This window comes from Falco naumanni, chromosome 6 (assembly GCF_017639655.2).
Source record: "Falco naumanni isolate bFalNau1 chromosome 6, bFalNau1.pat, whole genome shotgun sequence".
NCBI lineage: Eukaryota > Metazoa > Chordata > Aves > Falconiformes > Falconidae > Falco > Falco naumanni.
Genome location: NC_054059.1, coordinates 34770090 through 34794346, shown reverse-complemented (window position 1 = coordinate 34794346; position 24257 = coordinate 34770090). Strand labels below are relative to the sequence as shown.

General features: G+C 37.9%; 1 protein-coding gene across 3 annotated transcripts in view; it reads left to right on the top strand.

Moving 5' to 3' along the window:
* The window catches only part of LDAH (lipid droplet associated hydrolase), a 124300-nt gene that overhangs the window by 38716 nt on the left and 61327 nt on the right, over nt 1–24257 (top strand). For all 3 annotated transcript variants that reach the window (XM_040597517.1, XM_040597519.1, XM_040597520.1), the window contains one exon: nt 21171–21340. In XM_040597517.1, coding sequence (XP_040453451.1) covers nt 21171–21340 — 170 coding nt within the window. The remainder of the gene's footprint in view (nt 1–21170; nt 21341–24257) is intronic.

Below are 24257 nucleotides of genomic sequence, written 5' to 3'. Positions count from 1 at the left end.
GAATTTTTGGATGGTACTTCATAGCATTTCATTACTGGGAAGATATTAGATGCCAGGGAACTACAGAAACATCTTGCAAAATGTCATTAGAGAGTAAAAAGATGGTAGATGAGTGTCAGGGCAGATAAATATGAGTTAATGCCTGTGACAAAAAAGATCTTTTTTAACTGTGCATGGGTGATCCTGAACTTGGAATTCATTTGTAAAACTCAGGAAAGATACTGGCATCATCACTGACAGTTTTCTAATATAATCTCTTATTGCACAGCAGCAGACAAAATTTAAGTTGACAAAATGTTGGATATAAGCAGTGTTACAGACAAGGCAGGAGGTATTGGTTTATTACTATATATAACCATAGTAGACCTTCATCTTGAATATTAGAGTACACATCTTAAGGACAGCATTTCAAGAGTGAAGTTGGTGAGCGTGTGGAGAAGGGCAACTAAAGAACAGGGAGGAAGCAGCTTTCTTGTTGTGAGAGTTTAAATGGCTCTTTGGTTTGGGGAGCAGAATGCTTCTCAGCAGCATGACTGAGGTTTCCAAAATCATGACAGTAAATAAGGTAAATGCGGAATAAAATACACCAGGTTCAGTAATGGAAATAATGGTCATTTAATGGTACTAGCTGCCTTAAAAACAGCTAAGAGAAAGTATTTATTTATGTGACAGGTAAAAAATTTAGCAAACTAACAGCCAAAGCACTATGCTGTGGGCAAATTATATTAGCAGACTTAAAGTGATAAAACAGCCTAATGTACAGCTAGTCCATAACAGCTGCTTGAAAGAGTCATGTTCTTTGTTGTGCAGGTGCACTGATGTCCTTGCTTTGGATACCGCCGTCGGTGCTGCGGGCACTGACCTTTTCCACACTTCTGTGCTGCTCCTGGTCCCAGTGCCATCTTGTGGCAGGGCTGTGAGCCTGAGAGATTTGCTGCAGGGGGAAGGGATGCAGAAAGTGGCCAGGCTTGGTTTCTCTTACTGAATAGCATCTACTCTTGCCATGGCTGAGCTTGGGGAACTTGCTTGCCTGACACATTAAGGTGTTTTCTGTGTTCTCAGTACCATGTGCCAGGATCTGTTCTTACTGGTACACATAACTGTAGCACCATGGAGCTTAGAAAAGCATAGAAAACCACTGATGGATAGTTTTAAAAATAATGAAAAGGCATTTATGAGATTGTTTTCATATTTATTTTATTAGTAGCACAGGAGCAGGAAGCTCACATCCTGTCATTAGTATACATTTACACAGTATTCCAGAATATTCCATGTGGAGTCTTTAAGCTAGTCATGTAAGGGAACCCTGAAAAGTTTAGTGACCTTTGGAAATTATGGTATTACTACAGTTGCCATGGGTAGTACTCTGTGCTTCACAGTAGCTTTGAATGTAACAAAATAAACATGGTTTGTTTCATTCAAACTCGAGAGAAAGCACAAGTGGCTGGAAGGCCTTATATTTTGCCAATTTGTGACAATGTGAGTTGCCTGCAGTGAGAGAAGAGATTTGGGGTAATTCTTTCTCATCCTTATGATGCAAAAGAAATGAAAAGCAACTTTTGGATATTAGAAGCTAATTCCCTACCTTTTACTTAGTTACTGCCAAAAATGTAATTTTCAGGAATTGACTATAAAGGCATGATTAAAACCACAAAACTAAAAATAGAGCATTTTTGCAATTTCCCAGGTGACTGAAAGGAACAGGGAGTCATGGACTCATTGCTCATGTTCTGCTTCTGCATCCCCACAGGAGTCCTTAATTGACATTTTGTGGTGTTACAGTGAAAAAACCCAGAACCCCAAGGACCAAAGGAAGCACATGCATAGGGATGGATAATTGTGTTCTCCACAGTTCTTTGTTGCCTTCTAGGTTCTGAATTTCTCAGGCAAAGTTCCTGTAACAAGAACTGCTATATAGCATTGTGAAAACCATGTCAGTTATTATTATGCTACATAGAACTAGAAGGGGATGTTTTGTCAAAAAACTGGGCACAAAACTGTTACTGTAAAAAATTCCATGTATTCTTTCATGCTTCTGATGTGCATTTCGTGATGCTTCATTTAAAATAGCCTCGTGCAAATCCTCTGGGGAAGTTCAGTATTTCTTGATAAAAAGGATGAGGACATAAATTGATGAAGAAACATTTGAATCTGACACCATTGATTCTTGAGGTTTTTCAGATGGGACTCTAGCAAATCAAAAATGAAAAAAAAGGGAGAAAGGAAGCTGCTAGGAAAGAAGAATTCATACTGATGAATTTAGAACAGTGATCTACAAACTTTTTTGCTCATGCACTGCTATTGGTAAAAGATTTCTGTCAGTAAAATTTTTTGAGCATGCACCACCATTATATCTTTTTTAAAATATATAAATTATAAAGATTACTTACATGTTATGCATGCGCCTCACTGTGCACACACCCCACTTTGGAGAGCACTGATTTAAAAGTGTGCAAGCGTTCAAATAGTACATTTAACATATAAATGATGCTGCCTGTAAAGTAGTAAAGGGTTTAAAATGAAGCAAACTGTGTTGGAATAATATGCCTTGTTATATTTAGATCAAGTAGATTTTGAAAATCTCTGAAGTACTAAAGCAAGTTTTCCAACAGCAGCCATCAATCACAGACTTCCTAATTTACTGGAGGCATGTCACATAGCGATTTAAAAGCCGAACAAAGCTACACCCTTCATTTTTACTTCTGTATGATAGCCTTCTATTCAGAGAGCTCTTGCAAGCTATGCTCCACAGAGACACGCAACATTAATTGAACATTTCATTGCTGTAATTCTGCTCCTAGCTATCAATCCACTGTGCAAAAAGATTTGAAACTTATTTTTTATTCAGTGAATGCAATACAAAAGTTATGCCTTGGTTTCAACTTCTTATCCCCTCCTCAGCTTTTAAAAATACAGTTGTTTCGAACTCTGCTGTGACTGTAAAACAGGCCAACATCAATTCTTAGATGTAGACAAAATTACAAAAAGGAGAGTAGTTTTCTAGCACTCTCTTTATTTTAAATCTGACATAATCTGTATATGCTTTAGAAATTTTCATGTGATCTTAAAAGCGCTGCTTTTTTTCTTTTCAGTACCTGAGACCTTGATGTGTAGTCTTTCTAATGATTAAGGTGTTTGTGCCTCTTGATCAAATGCTACCTGGAAACAGGTTCGTTTTTTTAATACCAAAACCCCTGCCTACTCACTCTGTTTACCATGACAAATATATTGTGATTGTATTGTAAGTCTTTTTAAGGTGCAGCTATTTGCACATCATTTGGTTAACTTCTACTTTATAAAGATGTGTTCATAAGAAAGTAAAAATGTATACAAATAGATCATAATTAAGATACGGTAAATTTTTCCTTAAAAATTAAAACAATAGGCAGGTATACCCACAGCTGATGTATTTTTTTAAGTTCTGGATTCACATTCTTTGAACGTGTCCCTCCGTTGAAGAATTTGCATGACACTTCTTTTGAGATTTCTGATCTGATAAGATATTCTCCTGCATCTAACCAAGTAATTTATTAGATGTTGTGAGGGTTTATTTAAAGTGGAAGTTACTGTTTTCTGTATTAATGCGTTAGAAGTACGCTATAGCTCAGTGCCCTCACTGTCCAAACAGAGGCTACTGCCTGAATGCCGGTATCTGTAACTCAGTAATTTCCTAGGGATTAAATGGGTGGTCTTTTGACTTAGTTGCAAGACAAAAGGCAGGTCATGTTTTTGTGGTTTATAGCTGTCACTGAATGTTTCATTTTACAGCAGTGAAATCAGAATAAAATAATTTTTGTTGCATTGCTCTGTTTTAAACATACAATTTCCCTTAAACACGAGCAGAAAATAGATAAAAAAAACTTTAACAGAAAAAGGACTTTGGTGCTTTTAAAAGAAATTAAATTGTTAAACAATGTTACTTGTAAATACTTTGTAAACATCTTGATTAACAAAAAATGGTAAAATTGAAAAATAAAATGAAGATTAAAAATATTTCATATTTATTCACACTCAAATTATTCTGTCAAAATGCCAGTATAGCTGCTCTGCTTGTTGGGGTGGGCATTATAATACATCGTGAATTGTGGAGACTGAAGCTCTGTACTTTATGAAATGAAATCCATGACTACTGCAGAAGGACTAAAGACCCATGTTTAGAAGTAGCTCCTCTGATGACAATGAACAGTAGCTAGTTGGAAGCTTTTCAACAGCTTTTTAGCTCCTTTTGATAGGAAGTAAACTGCTAGTTTAAATCAACACCTATCAATAACCAAATCCTGAAATTATTCATCGCTAATTTTACACTCATTGCTAATTCAGTTGCTGTGTTATGAATATCCCACTTTAAAATAAGGACTAAAAGACTTAGTCTCACCCAAAGTTTTCTTAAAAGCTGTTGAAAATGGGAGATTAGATCAGAAACCCTTGATACTCAGTTCCCCTTAACACATCCCTCACCCCCATTTTTTAGCATCCTGGTTGGCTTTTGCCACTAAAGGTTGTATAGGCAGCAGGTGTACCTACATAGCCATGCTTAAAAATGGACTAAATCTGTGGACATCTGCTGTGGTTTGATAAGAAATAAGAAATACAATGTCTCAGACAGAAATAAGAATAGAAGAACACAGGTTTGGTTTGGTTTGTCCTTAGGATGACAAAGATACTTGTCTTTAGAGCAAAGTAAGATAGAGAAGTAAAGAGAAATGAAATCAGCATTAAGTGATTTATTGATTTTTGGTAATATACTGTGTATGCCAAGTGCTATCGAAATATGGAATAGTGTGATTCAGGAGATGTAACTGATGCATTTAAATATATACCCAATAAATGGCTAGTCATCAGTCATGTCTTAATGTTACAATATTTGGTCACATGATAAATTATATTAAAGATCAACCTCTAGAACTTTCTAAACTGTACAGATGAGTATTGAGCTATACACAGTCGTAATACAAATACTTTTTATTGTTTTAGCAAGGCATGTTTATCCTTTGGAATGGTTTGTCTACTGAATTTTCTGTTGTTTTGGTTCTGAATCAGTATTAGGTAGCTTCTGAATGACAGGGAATTTTAAGTGACATTCTTACTAGCCAAGTTACAAGATAAAATTCTAGTTTGATCTTTCATGTCCTATGGACTGTAGAAGATCATAGCTTGTCCTTAAAATCTATTAAACTATGCTTAGTTCATTTCCCATGATAAAAAGAGGTAAGTAAGGATTGATTTACAGTCCATCAAAAGAGTGCTTCCATTCCTTTTTCTTTATGCAGGGAGAGTAGGGCCTTCAGACCGTTTTGAAACTGAATTCTATCCTTAAGAAGCAATATGGGAAAAAGCACAGAAGTGATGGAGGGATTATAAATTATCTATGAAGACATTGATTATGTGATCCCAAAATGTTAATTGCCATCAGTGAAGTTTTGAAGTGAAATGAAGTTTTGTATAAAAACTAAAATAAAATTGTAGTGTTACAGGAAAATTTTGAAGCCATGTGCAGCTTGAATTTATTTGATATATTGCCTCTTAGTTGTTACAATTCATCTGAATGGAGTTTGCTTTTCCAGCCCTCTGACTTCTAATGAAACTGCAGAGTTGACTGAGATTCTACCTCTAGATAAAGTGATACAAATGTACACAAAAAAATGACAGAAACCATTTGTGTAAAACTGCATTTATACGTCAGCAAGTTATTCATGTTGTTGATTGCTAGAGAGTTGTCCACCAAATGACAGATATAACTGTGGGCATGGTTACCAGATATGAGACATAAGTTCCTACCATCATGATATGCTGTGCTTGCAGGAAAAAAACCTAAAATAGTAGTCTGAGCAAGACAAGGAGCATGGTGTTCTATAATAAGAGGGTTGTGAGTTATTTCGAACAGTGATTCTCAAACTGTGGTCTGTGGGCCACTGGTGGTTCCCAGGGCACTTGCATGTGGTCCAAGAAGAGCTGTCTGATCAGATGGAGTTGGCTCTCTCACCAGTTTCCACTTGCTAAGTGGAATTAATGGTAGCTAAGAATACTTTTCCAATAACACTTTTTTTTGTGTAAGCATTTGCTGCAGTGGCCTTAGAGATGTGTCACCGTGAACGTGTGGTGATGGCGGGGAGAGTGGGATTGTGGTCTGCACTGCTGCAGACAGGAGAGGAGGAGGTCATGAAAGTTAGGTGTTCCAAGAACTGGGCTCCTAAAAATAGGGACTCATCCTTAGCTAAGAGCCTTTGTCCATGTTGTGTATAACCCCAAAGGAGAGAAGTTAGGCAGGCACAGAGAGTCAGTATACGTTTAGTAATTTTAGCTAGCTTGTGACTTTCATTTATTTTAAGTAGTACGGATGTTTTTAATGATTGCTGATGTTGGAGAATACCTACACTGCTGAATCAGGTGAATCAGAGCTATTGGCAATCTGTTTGGTCAGTACAAAACCACTTCAGATTTAGTGTCTGTAGTGCTTAGAAGGTTTTTGACCAGCAAATCCTTGCGTGGGCTTCAGCGCTTTTTGGTTAGTAGTAGTGGTAGGCATCTGGCCGCATTGAGTACGCAGTGACAGCTGTGTTTAAAAGGCATTTATGGCTTCCATTGTACAAGTAAAGGGAGAAAAGCAGTAGAAAGGCAGCTGACCTGACATCTCACATGCCTGCTTTAAGCTTATGCATGCACACATTTAATTCACATTAATTTCTATTTCAACGTTATTTTCTGCTTCCTAGGCATATAAATTAAAATATCGGAGAATCATTGAAAGACGGATTATCTTTAATATAAATTCTTTTGGGGTTTAGTCAATTATGTTTAAGTATTATAGACCTGGAGAACTCTGTAGTCTTGTTTGCATCCCAGAACACATAGGGGTGCAAATAAAGTTCTGCTTAATTTTAACGCGGAATTAGATGGCAAGATGTTTCCCAGTCCAACAGTATCACACTGTAGGTACATTAAAAAGAACCCAGTTCTAAGCATGCCAACCAGCTAGAATTAAGCTAGTTCCATATCTGTTTCATAGCCAAGTTTAATTTTTGTAATGTATAGAGAGGAGAAGCTTCCTGTTTACAAAGCTGGCACTGATTAATCACCTTGAGCTCTTCACATGGTATTCATCGACAGCAAGGGATCCCACATTGGAGTGTGCCCAGAGGAACTGGTTGTTTTCGCAGGTCGGGACAGGAACTGTCACCTCACTGCGCTGCCCATCCTGATACAGGAATTGCTGCTGCCCAGAAACCTTATTCCTTCTTTGGCTTGGAAAAGGCAGCTTAAGGAAGGAAGTGTGTGCGCATATGTAAACGTTACTATGAGGCATTTAATTGATGAGGGTTTTGTCTTTGCCTGGTAAGATCTGCATTTTACTGTATAGTTTTAGTGCTGGGTATCTACTGTAAGGAAACAAATGATCATTACATGTCATGAACCCACTGGAATGTTTTAAATCTGAATGGGTGAGACATAAGCAGCCTAGGGATGCTGCAGTACTCTGTTTATTTCTTTCCTTTGAGCTACATTCGGTTAATTACTCATAGAGGTCCCATAATCATGCCCATAATTATGTAAATAGATCCTTTGAGTGAAATTTTGGCATTTGGTGTTGACTTTATCAGTTCTGCTTAATTTTAAGCAGGTTTTTAAAAATCTTGTTCCATTCAAAATCAAAACTAAGAAAATAAAAATTTGCCATTTGTGAAGTGTTTCTGAGCTGCTCTGTTATTTTCTTTTCTAGCCAACCGAAATGGTAACAATTGTAACTGATCATAGCATCGTACCTTAACAGCCATGTATTTATTTGCAATGATCACTTAAACATTATTATGCTGATTCTGGGACTACTTAATGTAGCTCTATATTCCATTGACTTTGATGGAATAGTGACCGATTTTGGTTGTTACTAAGAAGAGGACTTTGTCTTTACATTTGTTATAGTAACATGAAAAATAGGTTCTCTGTAGTCTCTGTTTCTTTTGAGCTTTTCCACTGAGTCTGTCAACGCAGTATCTGTAGACATGATTTAAACATGTCCATGAATAGTTTTCTAATCTGTTCTGGTACTCTATTCAACTAATTCCCCTGTTAAAAGAACCAGATTTTTTCATCCATATCTACAAATAAGGGTAATATAATTCTTTTTTTAAAGATGTGTTTTTAAGTAAGAACTTTGGAAACCTGTTACAGTCTTCTGGATCCTTATCCAGAAAAGTTTTGGGGTTTTTTTATTTACATTCATCCATTGGAGAGTATAATGTCTTTACTACATTCCAGGAAACTCTGGATGTAGGTTTTGAGATTCTTTATGCATCATTTTCCACCTTTCACCCCATGACATAGGTATGTTCTCCAGCTGATACCATCACTTCTGATTAGATGCAGATGGCTGTTAGTGGGGCAAAAAAAGTGTTCAAGAATGTGAAGCCTATGAAGAGGTAACTTTTATATCTTTTGGTGTCCTGCCTTTAGAAGGCATGTCACAGTTCACTGAGATGAACAATGCTGTGATGTTTCAGAGTAACTCCTTTAAATGTTTGCCGTACCATTGCAGGGAAAGTAAAAATTAAAATAATTTAATAAACAAAATAGTGAGATGATTCAGATTATTTTCCTCAGGGAAAATGCTTAGGAATCCTTTAATCAAAGTCAGTTTGAAAGATATATTTGCATCTGCTGAAAGAATGGAAACAAACTATCCCCATAGCAGAGAATAATCCCTTCTGTCTGGAAGTGTAACATGTCTGGATTTGTTTTGATAGTTGAGGCAAAAAGTTTATTCAGTACCTAGGTTAGCTGTAGGAAGAAAGCTGATCAATACTTCTATTTATTAATAAGAATCTCTACATTATGGTATAGACCTTTGATTTAAATTTTGATACCCACAAAGCTTGCAACAAATGATGTAGAACTTGATGGGATCAATCCAGTGTTTAATGGTAGTTCTATTTTTAGTTCACCATGATCTGCAGTTGTAAGACTGAGGAACCATCAGCAATGCACAACTTAATTCCAGATTCTAAAAATAATTGGGTTGGGAACATGGAGTCTTTCTGTTTGCTTTGTTTTTAGGAGGTTCCCTTTCTTTAAGGAGCGATGTAGGCATTTCAGGGAAATGTAGGCAGACTATGCAGGAAGAAGTAATTGCAGATTACTTCATTCTTAGATAATCAGCTTCATCAATGAATTACTCTTACTTTAAGTGTATCTACTTAAATCTCTCAGCAAGATCCAAGTAGGGGCTGTGTGCTGCAAGAAACAATAAAGGACAAAATGATATGGTGCTGTGGACTCAGGTTGAATGAGGCGGTCTCATCGCTGCTTGCTGAAGGAAGGAGGTGCTTTTTTTCCCCTCCTTTTGATACTGCATGGGACTATTCTTTTTCCTCAAGCTAGACATTTTCTTATCTTTCTAAAGGTTGAATTTTATGTTTTGTGCATTAATACATTTATTAAAATAATCTAATTTACTATAACAAATTACTGGGTTGGTCATGTGACTGCTTAGTTGCCAAATTAATCCTCATTGGGTTAAATGTTATAGCAGACTGCTAAAATTCTCTGGAATTGTTGTTGCAGTCATTTATTTCAAAATAACTGTGGTTTCAAATGTTTTAGCTCTGAGTCTTTGCTATCAGAGACTCCACTGACTTCTTTCTGTAGTAGTGTTCACATGATTTAGATGAAGAAGTTTTATCTAGCAATTAATTATGAAGAGACCAATTGCAGTATTTCTGAATCCACTTCGGTATATAAACTCTGAATGATCATTTGCACATCTGTGTATGTGTAGAGTGCAGGTCAAATTCAGTTGCTGTCTTTTTATATAAATTTTACTGTAAAGCCACAGGCAGTTTCTAAGAGTTTGTAATGAGCTGTGGCTTCAATGTCTGCTAATATAAAGGAATGAGAAAATCAACATTTGCCTGACTGTGACTCTAGCACTGCTTTGGGTCAGGTGAACTGATTTGCTTTCTATGTAGCACATCTCACCTGTGCAAAACAAAGACCAAAAAAAGTCCCTTAATCATCTATAATGACAGATCAGTTTTATAGTGGTGGCATTTTAGTCTCTTTCAGCTGTAATGTAGAACTCCAAGAAAAAATAAAGCCATCACAGTGTCTTTGGCGTGTTGCTGTACTTGCTATGCTAGGCAGTTCAGCCAGGTGACTAAGAATGAAACCTTCAGCATTTTCTTCGGGAAGGTTAAAAAGGAAACTGCTATCTTGGTAATAGAGAATTCATCTGCCAATTAATTTTTAAATAGTGTAACAGAACATGGGAAAAGAGAAGATATATATCAGAATTTGAAGTGGTTAATTTGACAAAAATGCGTTTTGTCCCCAAAGATGTAAAATTTGCACTATACAGCACATGGAAATGGTTATTTAAAGCATCAGCAATTGCTGGAGAAACCTGCTATATTTAAAGAAAGTACAAGGTTCAATTCTGTTTCTTCAGGTTTTCCACAGATTTTAATAAATTCAGGCTTTTACCTATGCTGTTTTATCCAACTCTGTTGCCCTGTGCTGTGCAAAGTAATGAAAGACAGAGCATGGAGTGCTCCTCAGTCAAAATCATGACCTTTTCCGATGATGGCAGAAAGTGTAACTCAGTGAAGAGTGTCAGACCAGAGAAGCAGATTGTCCCGGCTGCTGGATTCACTTCAAGTCACGTCAGCCAGCAGCAGCCCTCTGTTGCCCTGACATCCAGTGGGGATCCATGCTGGGAGTTGCTGAGCCACAGCTGGTTCCCTTTGCTGTCAGCTTGCACTCCTTGTGCAAAGAGCTGAAACAGAGACAAGGCTTTTCAGGACAGGTAGCGATTAGAAGCATTGATTGAGCGCTGTGAGGTAGCACTGCATTGCGTAATATTTTGCAAACATTTTGTGCTACGGCCCCTGGTAGCACGGGGTCACATTCTCTGCTAGAATAAACTGACACAGCTCTTTGCAGTCAGCGGTGCGGCAGCAGTTTAAAGTATCAGGGAATCTAAACTAATAATTTTGAAAACTTCTTACAATCCATTGATTTTGAAGTATACAGATAAAAGATGGGAAAATGTTATGTTTGCCCAAGTGGGTCATTTAATCCTTAGAATAAAAAGGCTGCTATACAGTATTAAATAATTTGGATCTGTTTACTGCGGGTAGTTATTCTAGATAGTAAATTTAACATTTCCATGGACAAATGAAGATGGAAACCTACACTTCCCTTTATACCTCTATTAAAATAGTATCATCCAAGGTGAGTATGCAAAAAAAGGACTTACGTTATACTGAATGCCATCCTAATGCCATCGTAGTAGCTAGTGAAGTAGGAAGAGTGTTACTGTTGTATTAGTACTATTCTGAAAAATCCTATTTAGTTGAACATTTCAGTCTTATCCTACATCACAGTTGTAAATAAAATTTTGGGATCGATTTTCAAGAGAAGATGGACTGGCCTAACACATTAAAAGTTTTAGCTTGGATTCTGTAGAAGCGTCAAAGCACTTCAGCAGATATCACCCATCGGTCTGGTCGCTGTGAAGTACAAATTCTGTATCGTTACTTGTGCTGCTGTATAATGTCCCTCCAGGTATACACTCAATTGCTTGCTTTTTCCCCTTTCTCCCTCCTAACTCTGTGGCATGCTCCTTGTAATTTTCTCCTACTTTTAAAATCATTCTTTTTATTCCCTGTCAGTGGAATAACGTGGGTTGTCTTCCTTGGCCAGCTGTCTGCCTGTGCTCCGAACTTAGGCTCTCCCTTGTTTGCTCTCAGTCCCTCTTTCTCTATTTGTATGTTTAAACTTCCCAAAGTTTTAAAGTGCTGTTTTCAGTAGGTGTGACTGTAGACTTGCCTACTGTGGCACAGCACTTCATTTATCATACACCAACTGAATTGATTCCTGTGAAGTGATATTCATCCAGTTTTGTTCCCTTCACTACTCTTAAAATTACCACTGTCTTGTCTTTACCTCCTGTGCTAATACCTACCCAGTCTTGATGGTGTACAGAACATCATAATTTTGTTTTTCTTCTACTGTTACACTGTACAAATGTACGTTATTGTTGAAGTATCCTAGTCACTGAAGTTGCTTTCAGTTGCTTCATTCAGGAAGAAAGCTTTATGCCTCAGTTTCAAGACTGAATTTTCCCTGTGTTACATTGGAATATGTTATGTCTGGCCAATCATGAAAAGGTCTTTATACTAATATGCTTTCCAGTAAAGGATTACCTTAAGGAACAACGTACTCATGTACTCTCCTCTCTGTGCATTGTTCCTGGAGAGACTCATATGTCTCATGCCTCAGACTGATGGTAGTAATTCCAATAAGCAGTGAAGCACATTTGCCCTTGTAAAACTTTGTGATACTATTTCAGATCATATCTGAAATGTGTATTCCTAAGAAAAACATGCAAGGTAGACATTTGCAGGAGCACTACCTGCTAGTCAGGCAAAGCAAGGAAAATTGACTTTCTGGAGAGTGAAAGTGGGTTTGGGGGAGCTATACTGATTTTTTCAACTTGGCCTTTTTTTGTAGTGTAAGCTCAGTGAATCAGCAATGTGATGGAAATTGCAGGATTTTATCTGTGTTGCTTGGACAGACATTATTGGTACAGTGATCCTATCCAGAGGCTCAGACTGAATGTGGAGCCCTTTCAGGTAGAAGTGCACACCCAGTGCATGCTTTTTCCTGAAGTTATTGTTACTGACTTAATTTTCTTAATCACCAGATCTTCAAGTAGAATCAGAGAATCATAGAATCATTTAAGCTGGAAAAGACCCTTAAGATCACAGAGTCCAACCATTAACCTAATACTACTAAGTCCACCACTAAACCTTGTCCCTAAATGCCACACCTACATGTCTTTTAAATGCCTCTGGGGATGATGACTCAACCACTTCCCTAGGCTTCCTCTTCCAATGCTTGGCAACCCTTTCCATGAAGAAATTTTTCCTAATATCCAGACTAAACCTCCCCTGGTGCAGCTTGAGGCTGTTTCCTCTTGTGCTATTGCTTGTTATTGGGGAGAAGAAACTGACATCCACCTTGCTACAGCCTCCTTTCAGGTAGTTGCAGAGTACATGAGCTGTGCTTCCTGTCATTGTTTGTGAAGTCTTTGCCAATGCAAGGCTAATTAATTGCTCTCTTCCTAATCCAATGTCTTGGATTGGGATAGCTTGGATATCTCTTTTTGTCTTATTTTTTGCTGCAAGGCCAGAGAGGTGTGCTTCACTTCAGCACCTGGTATGGGAAGGCTGAGCATGGTTATGTTGAAACCTGCTCTGGTGGCTTGTCTTTGCCTCTCTGTTACTCTGGAATGCCCAGAGACCTCATTACCCCAGGAAGAGTAATGTATTCAGGGGTTCCCACTACACCAGTGTTTTATTTGGTACCTGTTTGCTTGCATGTAGTCCTATTTCAGGCTATGTTCAGTGATTCTTCCTTAATAAGCTGTGGCAGAGCTCATTCATTTTGGGATTACTGGAAGATGGGAAATTTCTGGAAGGTTTTTGAAGGGCTGCCAGTACTGAAATTATTTGTTATTTTGCAAGTGTAGACATGCCCACCTAGACATGAAGTGACTTTGAAACTGGGAAAAAATGGGTAAAGCCTAGATGAAAGTCTAATTTATGGTAAACTAAGGGCATGCTGTTTTCTTGTGCTCTGTAGTTACTTGTCTATTTAATAGAGAGTATTCTGCAAAGTAAAGTGGCATGTAGAGTAGGATACCTGGTGTGGTGGTATTACCTTACTCATGTTTTACAACCAGCTCAGCTACATGAGCATGGTGTTACAGGTCTTTTTCTTTAAAATTATTAGGTCTGCTGAAAAGCGGTCCTTAATAGTGCAAGTAGTGTGCTGCCATCAAAAGTGCAGCCCAGAAGCGAAGAAAGTATGAGACTAGAAAAGTCACAAATTCTATACTTGTTTCTGTATCAAGATACATTTTACATAGCAGTCAGCCTCAACAAGGAATTCCCTTCCAGTTTTGTGTGAGCAAGTGAAGAAGGGAATTCACAGAGACTTTCACTTGGCTTCAGTGTGGCCAGAGAACAAGAAACATAACATGAGCAGTCAGCTTTCTGTAGGCTCAGACCTCTTTGCTTTTGCTCCTTGAGATCACTTTACGATGGATATTTAGATCTGCTGCTATACAGTGATGGCTCTCTAGCCTCTAATGTGTGAAGGTTTTTTTACTTTGTTTTCCTTTCATTTTTTTTAGTCTTATAAATTAAACTTTCTGTAGTTATTCACCTTACTGACTGTAAAATGCAGTCATTCAAGTACAGAAAACTTCTCCATCTCTGTTATGTAAACACACACCACCCCCACCCCCACCCCATTTTATTTGCTTTATGCATATTAAAGTGTTTCTGGAGGCATAGACTGGTGTAGAACTTCATACTAAAATGCTGGTTAATGGTGTTTCCCTTGCCAAAATTGGAGACAACCAAAAAAATTCTGCTTCTAAGTTTGTACTGTTATCTCATCGTACCTTGGTAATAGTTAGTCTAATCAGAGGGAAACAAGACTGGAAATGCAAAATTTAAAAAAGTATCTTACTGATATCTTAATAGGTTCATTATCCTCCTGTATGCTTTAATAAAAACTTGGGGGTTAGTGTTTGTCATGTTTATTAGTTCATTCTGTCAGAACATGCTTGTACTAATTTAATTATAGTACAGCTTCCTTTGAAAAACAGATTAGGTGTTAAACAAGTGTCCCAGCAATAGGTACGTAGATAGCAAAGGAAATCAGTAGTTCAATTTGTAAATTAAGGTCTTGTTATTTTTCTAATAAAGAAAATAATACATATGACCGCTTCAGTATCTCGAGTAAATGGTAATTTATTTGTGGAGGATACCTTTACAAAAAGTAATTGCTCCAATATACACTAATGAGTGGTGTGTTTATCTTAAAAGTTGCATGAATAGTTCCTGAGGGTACTAGGGCCAGATTAAGGTCTAAGGGTTAATCTAAAACACAATGCTTTAAGACCTGGTTCCTGGTATCAGGAGGAGTTATTCAGTATTTATTGAACATTCTTTCATGGTTCCCATCACATTTATTTGGCATGTTATTGCTTGCTGATACAAGTTATCCAGGGTTCAATAATCAAATGAAGGATTGGGTGAAGCATTCAGACTTTAAGCAGTATATCTTTAGGGGATGTATTTTCTCACACAATTGTCTATACTAGACCCACAAACCTGAAACCGCAGTTTTTAAGCTTACAGTTGTATTTAAACGTTTTCATATGGCATCATGCAATTGTAAGGAATTACTGTGTTTTGCTGTAAGAACAAAAGCAATCAAATTATTTATTTCATTAGACTTCTGACTATGCATGGCAGTTTGACAGGTAATCCTTCTAATTAGTTTAGTTGTGGGGTTGCTTTCTGCCTGTCAGTACATGCAGGCAAAGATAAAGCTTTCCATGGGTTGCTCCATATAAATAGTAGTTGCTCAGTCTCAGCTGTTGCTCCTCCCATGAGTGTATGTATTTGTAGTGGTGGGGCATAAAGTCTAAAACACTTGGCCCTGTATGTTGGTTGCACTTCTGGTATTTGATGGAGGCGCAGTGGATTTATGGTGGACCTGAGCAAGCTCTCCAGAGCTATTTAGTTGGCCATACACGATTGTGCTTTCCCTTTTAATATGCTTTGTTGCATGCAAATGACCTTTCAGTATCTTCTTCCTTGCTTTTCTTCCTCTTGATACTTTCTCATGATGATACTACATTTTTGTGTGTTTAAACTTATTTCTTCTAACTATTAACATGAAGCAATATGATGATGTCATGTAGCTGAAATGAGCAGCACTGTCAGAGGAAGAGGTGAATCTTTTTCCAGTCCCCTGGCTCAGTCTCCAAATACTTGCTTGCCCTTATTCTGTGAAATGTCTAGTTCTGAAAATTGTTGACCACAAGAGTTTAGATGGGTGGTTCATTAGATTTTGTGTTTAGATATCCTGGTACTGCCTCCTACAGTAAATGACCCAGGGAAGAAGAAGATACAGAGAAGGTAAGGCAGTGGTTTTTAGTTTCCTTTCCTTCATGGCATATAATTACAAGTCACCTTTTCACACAGTGCCTTACTTGTTCATGAGTCATTTGGAGGCCTTGTGTATGAGCGAGTTCTGGGACAGGCTTTAAAGTCAGTCCATGACAAGTGGACAAGTGTCTATATGTACTGAGCACAAATATTCCGTCACCTATTATGACCAGGGTAGTTGAGAGTTTGGATGCGCAAGCATTCCCTTGTGGAATAAGAGAAGTACGACGACCTGCAGAAATTTTATGCACAAATTTGAGGGCAATGTTGGAAAATTTGGCCTCCAGTATTGTTTTGAATTATCCAGTAAAAAGGGGTCCATGATTTTTGGAGGCTGTTTAATGAAGGGCTAAATTTTATGAATCTCCAGTCTAAAGTCTGCTCATATAACCCAATATGCTTGCTTTTTTTTTTCTGCCTAAGAATTTCCCTTGCATACACAGCAGAAAAACAAACACAATTCTCTGTTATTTCCCTGAAAACCAAAGTCCTCTTTCCTAGCAAGATTAACATGTCAACTAATCTTAGAGCAAACACTTTATTTTAATCTATCATTGTTTTCTGACTGTGGGTTTAGAGGAGGTCAGAAAAAGAGATTAATTAAAGTGATGGCGCATTTGTTTTTTCGAAAGCACATCAGAAGATTAATGCTTTGCCAAAGAAAATAAAGAAATACATTATTTCTTTTAATGCACTTCAGCTAAATAAAGTCTTAAAATCACATGCCTTGGCCCGTATGGGGTGTTTGCAGCATAATGTACAAGTTGTATAATTTCTGCTATCTGAAAACTGCTTAAATGAGCTCTCCTTCAGCCATGCCATTTATCCCACACCTGAGGTGAAGTAACTCTGGTCCCTTCTCTGATGTAGAGCCATTGGAGGGTTGACTGCCAGTGTGTTTGTGCAAGTCTGTTTGCTTATACAAAGAACCCATTTAAGCTTCTCCACCCAAGAAATTCATGTTGATTTTGGATAATCCCTGAGCGATTTTATTCTGTAAAATAAATAAATAAATCTTCCAAACCGGTGATGCAGTCCAGCTCTCACATATTTTGGACTATTAGAAGTGTAGCATTTATGTTGGGGAAGCATGAACTGACACGCGGCATAAGCGATTTTATATTTGTCCAGAAGTAAAGTAGGATGTGTATTTCAGTGTAGGGTTATGTGACGTTGAGGTTTCACCTGACAAGAGTGTAGAGTCAGTCGGTGGTGAGGAGAGTTCTGCGTGTGGGTCACCAGACCCCACGCCGCATGCTCATCCTCCAGTGTGGCTTCTCCAGGAGTAGTACCAATGTGATTTAGTTTGGCAACAAACCAGTATTGCAGAAGAAAAGGAAGGGTTGTATTGAACAGCTGAAAGAATTCTTTGGATTAGCATTGGCTGTCAGGGCTCGCTTTCAGTCTGAGAGATTGTACATATATGTAATAGAGGTCAGTAGACGTGGGAATCTGAGCATCCTTGTTCTGCGTGGTGCTGAACAGGGCTGTGCTGAGGATGCTTTAGCCCAGTGCAGCAGAACAGATCTCTGTGATCATCATCAATCGTAACTAACCTGTCCAATTAAAAATTGCTTCTGCAAGCTCTGCTCTCCCCTGCTTCCTTAAGAAAACACTAGTGCACAGGCTTGAGTTGAGTATGCTGAAGTCCTAAACTCAAGTCTGCGTAAATGCAGGGAGGAACAAATGGTTATTTTCACTCTACTCTAAATCCCCACCCGTATCCTTCCTTGGGGTTCTTGGTTTGGCAGCAAAACAGGTTCTGAATAGGCACATCTCTTCTGAAATCAGTAATAGCTATGAATATGTTGCCCTGAATCTCTATGCTGCTTTTTCTTAGATAACTAAATACTAAATTAGATACCTAATGTCTTAATAGCTAAAATGATTAACTGTATTTATCTAACATAGTTATCTACCTTAACATGGAGGATGTTGAGACTGGCCTAGACTGTCTTTGCTGTATTATTTGTTAATTGCATTACAGTAGTTATCAGCATCTCTTGTAGCAGATATTGACTTGGCGTAGTGAAAAGTAGCCATTAACCTCATGAGATTCAACAATACAAATACATTTTTTTTCCTGTTTCCTGCTTGATTTCTGGGGTCTTGTGAGCCATGAGAGGTTCTGTAGAAGAATGTACACCTACTTTACTTCCTTTTCCCTTGTTCTAACCTGGAAATAAGCTGAAATTATTATAAAATCACTCACTTTCAAGAAATAAAGCTACGAATGTACATCGGGTCTGGCTGAGTGCTGTGCTTGTTATCAGTAGCTAGAAAGGTGAGGGTAACACGGGTGTGTGGCTACTGCCCAGCAGCGCTTGCACAGCACCAAGGCTGTCTCTCCAGCCTTCCCCCACCCAATAGGCTGGTAGTGGGCAAGGTCTTGGGAGGGGACACAGCCAGAACAGCTGACAAAGTGACCAAAGGGATATTCCAAACCGTGTGACATCTGCTCAGATATAAAAGCTAAGAGAACGGAGGAGGAGAGGGGGGCATTCGTTAATTATGACACTTGTCTTCTGGAGCACCCTCTACACATCCTGAAGCCCTGCTTCCCAGGAAGTGGCTGAGCATCACCTGTGATGGGAAGGGAATAACATCTTTTGTCTTCCTTTGCTTTCGCATGCATGACTTTTTGCTGTTGCCTTTATCTTGACCCACAAGTTTTTTTCCATCTTATTTTCTCCCACTCTGTGCTGTTGAGGAGGGGAGTGATAGAGCAGTTTGGTGGGCACTTGGCATCCAGTCAAGGTCAACCCACCACAGAATGGAATGTCAAACATTAAAAGACGTGCTGATAAATCACTGGAGGTGGCAGAGCCTGACTGAAACATTATGGAAATGATAGCAAATGTTTACAAGGGAAAACTGGCCTGCTCAACCCAACACACAGTAATATGCATAGCTCAATGTAACATCCTCTTTCACTTGTTCCTGTAATCCATGGGCTGTTGTATTTCTAGTATTCTGTGTTTTCTGTGTGTTATATATACTCTTAATTAGACTTACAATGTAGACAGCCCACTCCTGCATAAGGTTGGGCTGTTGTGTAATTAAATAAAAAGTAGGAGACAGCTTTTGCTAAAAATAGCAACTAAGTTTAAAAACAATGTTTTGGCCTCAGGCTTTTACTTAGGGTTTCAAAAAACAGAATGAGCTCTTTGTTTTCTATTACTTTTAGAAAGCCTAATAAGAAAAATGTTACTTCTCATCTAGTTTTACATTCCTTGAGTGTTTTTTAGTAAACCCCTTTTTCATATAGAGTAAACAACTGTAAAATAGGCTGGAATATGATCATTAGTACTTTTAGTAGATTAGTTTAACTAAAGAACTTTGTTGTGACCTTTGTGGTAGTAGTTTAAGCTCAGAAAAAAGCCATCAGAACTCATTCTTGAGCAATTATTTCAATTTGAAAGGTTGTGCTTCATACAGATGATCAAAAAGGCAGTACAGTGACAGCCCACTTAGGCTACCAATACTGTCACTCTCAAACCCCTGATAACTTCACTACAGCAGCGCGATGATTTTTAATATTTGAGATTACTGACCAACTGCCGTCAAATTTACTATATACAGATTATCATTTGATGAGCTGTGTTCACAATCATAGGCAGTTAACTACATGGTCAGTGCTTTCTCCAAGTGGGCAAAAACCCCACTACATATGAAATGGATCTATGATGCTCTCTAAATTTCTCTTAGAGGAGTTTTTTCAGTGCGTTTCAGTTTTTTTAATGTATGTGTCTTTATAGTATCCCTGCCTGCCGGATGCTTTCTTCCACATCTATTTTTCACATAGGGAGCTGATGCAGGGGTCATCAAAAGAAACCAAAGCAGGAAGTTAAACACCTTATACTTGGTGGGGTGCTTAGGGCTGCGTGTGCACTACCTTAGTTAGCTTTTCCTGAATTGTTAGGGGTGGGTGGCTTTTGCCAGGAACTTATGTGCTGTCTGTAGGACCATGGCTCAATAATGCTTCTGAACCTTGCCGCCAAGAGATTTAGCTTATTTCAGACTAAAGCTGTGTTGCAAGTCAACATGTAAGGAGCATAAAAGATCAGAAATTTAAGCTGGAGTACGTAATCAAGCCCTGAGGTGATAGCATGGATTTAGGAAATTAAGTCATATTATTACCAGTGCATCTGTTTTAGACAAGCTATATGCATATGTTCCTTCACGCTTTCTGCCTCTTTTCTTTCATTCCTTGATTTTCAATATTTCTTCTTACAGTCTTTTCCATAGAGTACTCCAGCTCGACCTGGCTTAACGTAGCTTTTAGTGAATCCTTAACATAGCTTTTAGTTTAGTGGGTAGAACACCTTTCTAGCAGATGAAAAAGCTGTGAACCCCCATAGATTGGGGAACTTGAGAGCCATGTCACCTACCTCACAAGCAAGAGATAGGATGCCCAAATTGCTGTAAATTCTTACAGGCATCACACTGTCCATGTATTATTGTTGACTGGCCAGGAAGCAAGTAGCAAAGTCCTCACTGTAAGTGATTACAAAGCTCCTTTAGGAGGTCCCTAGCAAAACAGCAATTAAATTGCACAATAACCTAGAACCATGAAGCTCTAACTTGATCTTCCTCTTTGTGGCTGGATTGAGAATGGTAAGAATATGCAGAATATATAAAGTGCTAGTGCTCCATGTTGACACAGGCATTTCATATTTTTCCTCATTCTATGGGACTTTTTTGTGCATCTTTATTTTAATACAGATTTTGAGTATGTGATGGCTCTCAGTGCATGATTACATATGTGATAGTTTGTCTTGAGTGCAGGGACTCTTATTCTGGGGCAGTACTGCTTTTATGTAGGTTCTTATCTCTCAGTGTAAAGTTGGATTGATTTAAGCAGATCCAGTGATCAATGAAGGCTAGATGATGTGGCATAAAGCTTCATGTGTTTCTGTATCCTTCCCTGGTTCCCCAGCTACTCATAAGGCTTCACATCCTGTACATGTAATTCATCAGTCTATATTTACCAGTGGTGGCAACTTAAAATTATTTTTTTAAGTTTGGTGGGTTGGTGGGTTTTTTTAATTAATAAGCTTGATTATTCCAGAGTTTTCCAAAGAAGGGAGGGAGATACTTGAAATCTGTATCATTAAAACAAAGGACTTCTTTTCTTTTATGTTTCAGACACAGATATTAAGGAACTAGAGGATGTTTTTGGACTTAATGGACAAGTAGAGCATAAGCTGAACTTCCTCAAAAAGAATGTATCAAAAGATATAAAGCTGGTACTGATTGCTCATTCTATTGGTTGCTACATTACACTGGAGATGATGAAGCGAGCATCAGAACTTCAGGTACATTAACCTTATAGAATGGAAGTTGTATTTTTAGCAAAGCAGTGCACGTGCTTAGTCTATGAGTAATGCCATGTCTTTCCTTTCAATTAAAATGAAATATACCCATTAATGACTAATACTAATAACATATAATAGTTTGATAAAAAATCCTGACTGAATTTGAACCTTTAAATGTCCTTGTAAATAATTAGTAATGGTAATAAGTATTTTTAGGACTTTGTTGTCTTCTCATCTTTAAATTTATAAACACATCAGTGGATAATTGTCAATTACGTTATGTTACTGCACCAAAAATTGACTGGCTATGGTCTTAATGTCTTATCTCAAGGCAAGCAGATTGCTGGTTACACATGGGGGAATGTATGGAAAAGAATATAAATCATGATTGGTACTACTATGAAGGACGTTGTTTTTAAAATATAATACGTATCTATGTATCATTGCTTCTACAAGTTAGTTGTTGTGTAAGTCAGCAGGAGTGAGAGGTGTTACTGCATGTTCATGTGTATCTGAACATTTTTCATTGTCTCTTTGAAGCAGTAAGGCAGCTGAGGCAGGACCATGTCCTTGCAGCTCTGGAAATGGGTGTTAGTGCTCAGTAGTAACTCACTGTACTGGTGGATGATGAATGAAGAATACTGAATTTTTATTCTTAAACATGCACTCTTGCTGAACCATTGCCTCTTCCTTTACATTATAGAATCTTCAGTGGACGGAAATGCAGTGTTAGCGTAAAGTCTGTGTTTAATATATGTGTGAGTAGGTTCTTCCACTTCATAACCATTTCCACTCCACGTCCAACTTTTTTTTTCTTCCTTTAAAGGAAACAGCAACTAAAAATGTGAAACATGAGGTTAACTTGATATATTTCCACAGACATATTTAACTTTGTGATTATAAACAAGTGCATTTTTTTGGAGAGAACTTTTATTACTGTTTTATCTTTTCAAGAGGGAGTGTTCTAGAAAATATCATATGTGGTAATTTGTCCAAAGATATCAGCCTTTCTTTGGGCAACATCTGTACAGCCTTTATTATACGTATGATTTTATCTGTTTTCAATTAAACTATAAATTGTTGAGTAATTTTTTTACACCTGGCTCACTGGAAGCTGTCAGCTAGCTGTTCATCAATGTTTTGAAACATAATTATCTTTGGGATGCTCTTAGACTGCATGGTGCACTATGTTCATGAAGTTAATATATGACAAACTACATTTAAGATGCATTTAACAATAGAAAATATTTGTGTAAGCCAGCGTGTTGTTCAACCTTTGTCCCTTTGCCAAAAATAAGTTAACTGTTAGGTTTTATAACATATGAAGTATGATAATAAGAAACTTGTGTTTCCATCTCTCCCTTTATTTTTACTGGAATATTTGATTCCCACAAGATTTTGAGCACATATGTGTATTTTAGTAGCTAGATAATTTGATTTTATTTTTGTGTAGTTCTTATGTGATATTCTTTTATTACATGAGCTTTGGTTTTGGTCTTAAATTCTCTGCTTTAAGAGCCTTTGATTGCTCACAGTTTATTATTCTGAGCTAGAGGTTAATGTGTTGTATTTAGTGTTCCAATAATTCAGTAAACGTTTGTATTTGGAGAATATGTGTAACAGATTTGATTTTTGTTACACGATTTAAAACCCTTTCATAATCTAACCAAATAGAGAGTAAATTGTCCCTCTCTTTTACATTGATGAGAGGGAACCTGGTGATCTTGAGATAGCATGCATGAAAAGAAGAAAGTACTATCTCCTTATCTGTCCTTCTTGGTTGCTCTTCAGCTGTTGGGTTTGTATGCTCCTAATTTCTTGGGGCCTTGTGCTCTGCAGGTTAATGGGGTACCGTGGGTTTTTTTTCTTATATTTCTGTGAAATAATGCTTTCTTATTTCATAAAAAGAGAAATGAAACAGGAATTGCCAGTTCACTCCAGGATAAATTCAGTTTTGGACCCCATCCCTATTTTCCTGTTGGCTCTCAGGGAGGCTTCTGTTAACAAGTTCTTCAGGAGACCCCTTGACACAAACTTAGTCATAGGTTGTTGCCTTTAACTAAGTCTGAATAGTAAAGAAGGGCCACACAGGGTACATCCATACTTGTAACTAAATGGGGCTACTCCATGGATGTGAGCACTGGGCCAGCTAGGCAGTGATGTTTTTGAACTAGTCTTTAAGAGACTTTCTGGCCCAAAGCAGCCAGCCACTCCCAGGCACCCTGGCATGCCTCTGGGCTCGGCAGAGGCCCAGGACCATTCCCAGTAGTTAGTCTGGATGCAGACCTCCTGTTTGGAGGCAGGATTCAGGGGAAATGCAGCCATGTGGACACAGACCATCCTATGCCACCCTGTTCAGTGGCAGGACCAGGGGATAGTTCCTGGGTGGTCTGTTTGCTCGTACACACGTAACCATGAACACCTCTCAGTTGTCATGCTGGGCATCAAATCTTGTTGAGGTTCACCTCTTCATGGGGAGTGGAGCATCCAGAGTTTGTCAGACTGCTAAAAAAATTTGACACTGGGAAGGAAAAATGTTAATCAGCCTTACTCTGTGGAGATGGAAAAAAGCAATAATGTACAGCTTACTTCATACTTGATCTTAATCTTATAATCTTCTTCGCTCTTCATTCAGCCAGCAGAACTGAAAAAATGAAGCTGAGTGACAAAATTATTTTCTCAGTTGTTGGAGCTTGAGCCTAACTCATAAATATGCTACATCCTCCAGGCATATTCTTCTAAAATACAAATCTTTACTTGGAGGATTTCCTTGTGCTTTGCTGGCAACACTACTGAGTGTTTCCTAAAACACTCTGTTTGATCATTAATTTAATCAAAAGATTGACACATTTCCTTGCTAATGAAATTCAATCTGTTACAGCATTAGTCTTTCATTTGCAATGATGCTTTTGAAAAG